This window comes from Lipotes vexillifer, unplaced genomic scaffold (assembly GCF_000442215.2).
Source record: "Lipotes vexillifer unplaced genomic scaffold, Lipotes_vexillifer_v1.1 scaffold1679, whole genome shotgun sequence".
NCBI lineage: Eukaryota > Metazoa > Chordata > Mammalia > Artiodactyla > Lipotidae > Lipotes > Lipotes vexillifer.
The window spans coordinates 338,431-343,723 of NW_006796614.1; the positions used below are offsets into that span (position 1 = coordinate 338,431).

Genomic DNA, 5,293 nt, shown 5'->3' on the forward strand with positions numbered 1-5,293 from the left:
CCCAGACCAGGGCACGAACCCGTGTCCCCTGCATCGGCAGGCGGACTCTCAACCACTGCGCCACCAGGCAAGCCCAACTTCTGATTCTTATATCTTGGCATTATGACTAAAAGTCTGATGATATCCATTGTAAGTGATGGTAAAAATTATTCTCTTTTAAGAAATTTTAAAATATCAACTCCTGTGCTATTTTCATGAATGAGTGAATGTGTATTCATATAATAACAATAAATTAGATTTAATTAACATTGAAATGACAAAAATGTACTAGTTCAACTAAAACATAACATACAATGCAAGTGCAATGCATGTTTTCCAGTGATATGCTTCTTTTAGAACATTGTGTTAAAAATCACATGTATTAATATGCCAGTATTTGCTGGGAACTTTACTAGGCCCTCTGCATGTATTGTGATTAATAACTTAATCTTAACAATAATCTATTGAGTTAATAACTATTATCTGGCTTTAAAGATTTAAAAATCAAGGTTCAGCTTGCTTCAGGTTATAGATACAGTAAGAGGACATGAACTCAGGTCTGCTCTTCCCTCCAAATTGTCTGTAGATACTACTGTTCAACCAACATGAAATATACTTAACTGGGCTATAATTGACCCATGAAACATTGGAAATATTGGAAAGACATAGGATTATCTTAGGCGAGCATATTATTTGTGAATGCAATATATTTTGGAACTCCTGCCTTTCCCACCTAAGTCACTGAAGTCTACCTATTTAATTATTTATTCCAGTGATTAACACTTAGCTTCTTGATCTGTAGTTTTCTGTATTCTTTGATTTTTCCCCATCAGATTTTTGATTATTTCTTGTCTAGCTCCTGGAAATTTTCTATGGTTTCTTAATGATTACTGACAGTAAATTGTGAAAAGTGTTTTTCTAAGTTTAGTACACTTTTCTGCCTATAAACAGATTTCTCCTTTGTATGGCTCTAAATTCTAAGATAATAAATCACTCTTTCTCTTACATTTCCTATAAACTTCCATGTCGTCAATTATTTTTTTCTCTTTGTCAGGATTAAATCCAAAGTAATTATTTCTCTTTTTATTCCCTTTAACTTCTGATAGATGAAATCATTAATTCAAGTCAAGAATTAACCAATTGTTCTGATATTAATAGAATGACCATTTAGTAGCTACCTATCTTAATTTCTTATAACAACATTTTGAAGCAAAGATTTCAATTATCCATGTTTTACAAATAAGAGACGATAAGCTTAGAGAGGTCAAATGACTTGTGTAACTCAGAAATCACACACAAATAATTCAAATGGGTGAATACATTATATAACTAAGAAAAATTACCATGTGTATTAGTCCCCAAAAATCCAAACTTTTAATCATCAGATCAGAGTTGCTGGTTTTTCCTGTTCTACTGAAAATCACAGGAATACATACACTTTATATCATTGCAAATTACATACACACCTACATGCACATATACTCAAATATTTATACTTATATACTGTATATATTTATTTACTGTACTTTATTTACCTCTGTATATATAACTGAAAATAGTTCCAGAAAACAATATCCTTACTACATTCTTTGAATTATAATGTTTTTGTCTTTATCATTTATTTTATTCAATTTTATATCAATTATAAAAATGCTAGTCACAATCCAGTGAATTGATTTTATGACTCACTGGTGGTGACCCATAGTTTGGAAAATCTGCCCTGAATGATTTCATTCCCATGTCAATTTTGTACAATGTGTTAGGATCATTCAACTGACTAGGGAGTCTGTGGTAACTTCCCATAGTGATATCATTGTTTCTCCTTACTAAACTGTATTTTGCACTGTATCTCTATCTTCAATAATAAACAGTTATAAAAGAAAGACAAATATCGTACGATATCACTTATATGTGGAATCTTTAAAAAGGGTAAAATGAACTTATCTGCAAAACAGAAATAGAGTCACAGATGTAGAAAACAAACTTATGGCTACCAGGGGGTAAGGGGGGAAGGGATACATTGGGAGAATGGGATTGACATATACTCACTACTATATATAAAATAGGTAACTAATAAGGACCTACTATATAGCACAGGGAACTCTACTCAGTACTCTGTAATGGCCTATATGGGAAAAGAATCTAAAAAAGAGTGGACATATGTACATGTATAACTGATTCACTAGCAACAGTGAGACTACCAATAAGATGATAGTGCTTATTAGCAAAGTTGATTGCAATGGGATATCAATTAAAAAGACATATAAATGAAAAGCCAAAGATTTGAGGATTCAATACAATTGTTAAATGTCACATGACTTTTAGATTTGTCAAAATCCTTAATTTTGATACACTGCACATTTCAGCTTCAAAATGAAAACAAAAACTTGGTTTTCTAGCCAAAAAAAAAAAAGGAGTTATGTATAAGTATGTGATTTTTGAACATGCAGTATTAGGCTTTTACTAGTAAAATTGTTTTATTTAGTTATAATATCCATCTTTAAGAGCTTGAAGTTAAAATTACCAGGGTCTGCAACTGAGTTGTATGTAACTTTCCTTGAGAATGACTTGTTTTTCATTAAAATAATTTTTAAACCACTCTGTGTTCCACTTCTTTGTAACACTCTGATATGAATTTTTGGAAAGGCCACAAGAAACCAGCTTTATGAAGTGGTGGATTGGCCCTTATTTTGGAAAATCCTCCAGTTATTTATCAAGAAATATATATCCATGAATTTCTGAACCATTATCATTAAGACCTGCTTCATTGTTAACTGGGGACTCCCACAGTTTCCCTTCTTTTGTCTACTAGGTCATCTGTTCAAAACCATTCTGAAAGGGCTGTTCATTTATTGTGGCTAACTCCTTAGCAAATTCCATATCCCAAGTGAAGGTGATGTTTCTGTTTCAGGTGCCTCTTTTAACTGCCTTAATCTCAAAGATATTAAGTCTCTTCTTGAATATATTTTTCCTAAGATTTTTTTCTAAGATAAGTGATCTCCTGGCTACGATCATTGTCAGGTCCTTCAGAGCACTGAAACTGATGTACTGGTCTTGTAGTAACTCTAGCTGTAGTAGATCTGGCAACGTTCATATCTGATATTGTGTTACTGAAACTAATTTTAGGTATTTCTCCATCTTTTTGTGCCCTTGGGTCTTCCTCATGCTGCTGGAGCTGCCTGAGTAGCTCCAATTTGGTCATTGTTTTTAGACAACCTATTCTTAGGAAAAATGTCTATTTTTCTATATCCCTATTTCAGATAGATTTATCACTGATTTTTGATAATATTTGTTATTGCATTTATCTACTATTGTTGAAATGTCAGTTTCAGTGTGTCTGTCCCTCATTTACTCAGTCAGTATTTCCTGAGTACCTGAAGTCTCAGGTACTCCTTTAAATCCTGAGGGCACACAAATGAACAGAACAGGCAATATCCCTGCTCTCAGAGAGCTGGCATACTATAATGTGCACATTGCTTTAGAGACACCTGGGAATATGAGCATTTTTTTCAAAACCATTTCTTTACAGAATCTAATTTTAAAATCCTTGATAAAATCTCTGCATTGCCTATACCACACATGTAGACTGTTTTTTAAATTGTTGATTTTTTAAAAAAACAGAAGCAGGTTTAAACATTTCTTGATTCTTTCTAATAATAAAAACTCAGCCAAAAAGTATTTTCTTACCATGACAACTTGGTAAGGCTCTATTCCATCCAGGTCTTCCGTCATCTCCTATGATACAGGTGAGTGTTGAATAACCTTGAAGAACATAGCCAGCATCACAGTAATAGGTGACTGTTGACCCTAATTTATAATCCATTCCAAGTCTGGTGCCATTCATTATGTTGCCTGGATCAAAGCAGGACTCTCGGAGTTTTGCTGTAAAACAATGTTCATATAAAATTAATTACTTTAAAATACAATATTCTATGAAACTTTTAATATTTCTTCATTTCTACCTCTAGATAAACAGAAAGCACCAACACCCTTTCTGCCTCTGTTTGAGGGCTCAAAGTACAAAGTAGTCCTTAACCATATCTGACGTTTTGCTAATTCACATTGATTAGTAAAAGATAAAATTCTTCATTGGTCTTTTCATTAAAATCAGTATCTAATATTTATAGTCAAACAGGGTTTTGTGGTTTATTATAAATTATGTGCTATAATCCATGCATAAGTATTTTAAATGAATTATTTTGGAGAAAGAACTTATTTCTTTATTTAATATTTCATTATTTAAAAGATCTTCCCCCAAATGATGTACACTCATTCTGTGTGACTAAACATATAGATGCAGTACTACTGCCTATGTTGATCTCAGTTCATCACTAGGAAGAAAGTAAAAGCCCCTATGTCTCTGCCTTGATACCATTTCTCTTAACCTACCTCATTCCCACATTTCTGTCAGAGGTCTGCCCATTAAAACAGAGTAACAAAATCTTTTTTTTTTTTTTTTTTTTTTGGGAAGCCCACAAAATCTTTATAATATCCAAACCATGATCTTTTTGGACAGAGAGTCTATGTCAAAGCCAAGAACTTTCAAAGCTAATAGTAACAGACAAATTGAAAAGTAAAGTCCATTCACAACAAAGAACTGTTTTCTGTGGACCCAGGTAGTAAACTAGAGAGACTGAGAGAATAGAGAGACTGAGAGAATATTTTGAAAATATGTAGAGAAACAGATTAGTTCATCCATTCTGGTAAATAAGTAGTAGAACACTGTGTTGTTAACAGATCTGGGTAACACCTTAATATTTCCATTTTATTATTATTATAGATTACTTAAGAAATAAGAGATATGAGCAATGTAAGGGCCATCACAAATTCAAGATAACAAATGTGATTTTCTACATTAGAATTTATATTAATGGGAATTCAGGAGGTGGGTGTATCTTTGGATAGGACTCGTGGAATCACTGGAATTTAAGTCAACAATATCTTGGTGTTCAGCTATTACAGAAATCATATTGTTATAATATATCAAAATCTGATTTATTTTAACAGAAAAAATATTTTTATTCCATTCATTAAAGTTTGTAGAGTTCAAAGTGCTTCAACATTTAAAGGAAATGATGAGAAATTTATGCTTTAGGAAAAAATACTTCAATAGACTTCTCTGAATTCAACTAAAGAGGAAGCGGTGGGGGACTCTCCTGGTGGCACAGTGGTTGAGAATCCACTTGCCAATGCAGGGGACATGGGTTCAAGCTCTTGTCAGGGAAGATCCCACATGCCACAGAGCAACTAAGCCTGTGTGCCACAACTGCTGAGCCTGTGCTCTAAAGCCCACGAGCCACAACTACTGAGCCCA

The 5,293-nt window shown here is 33.1% G+C and overlaps 1 protein-coding gene across 2 annotated transcripts in view; it reads right to left on the minus strand.

Annotated features, from left to right (window-relative positions):
- Positions 1-5,293, minus strand: part of CSMD3 (CUB and Sushi multiple domains 3) — a 1,097,972-nt gene that overhangs the window by 263,990 nt on the left and 828,689 nt on the right. For both annotated transcript variants that reach the window (XM_007468748.1, XM_007468747.1), the window contains one exon: positions 3,667-3,861. In XM_007468748.1, the coding sequence (XP_007468810.1) occupies positions 3,667-3,861 (195 nt within the window). The remainder of the gene's footprint in view (positions 1-3,666; positions 3,862-5,293) is intronic.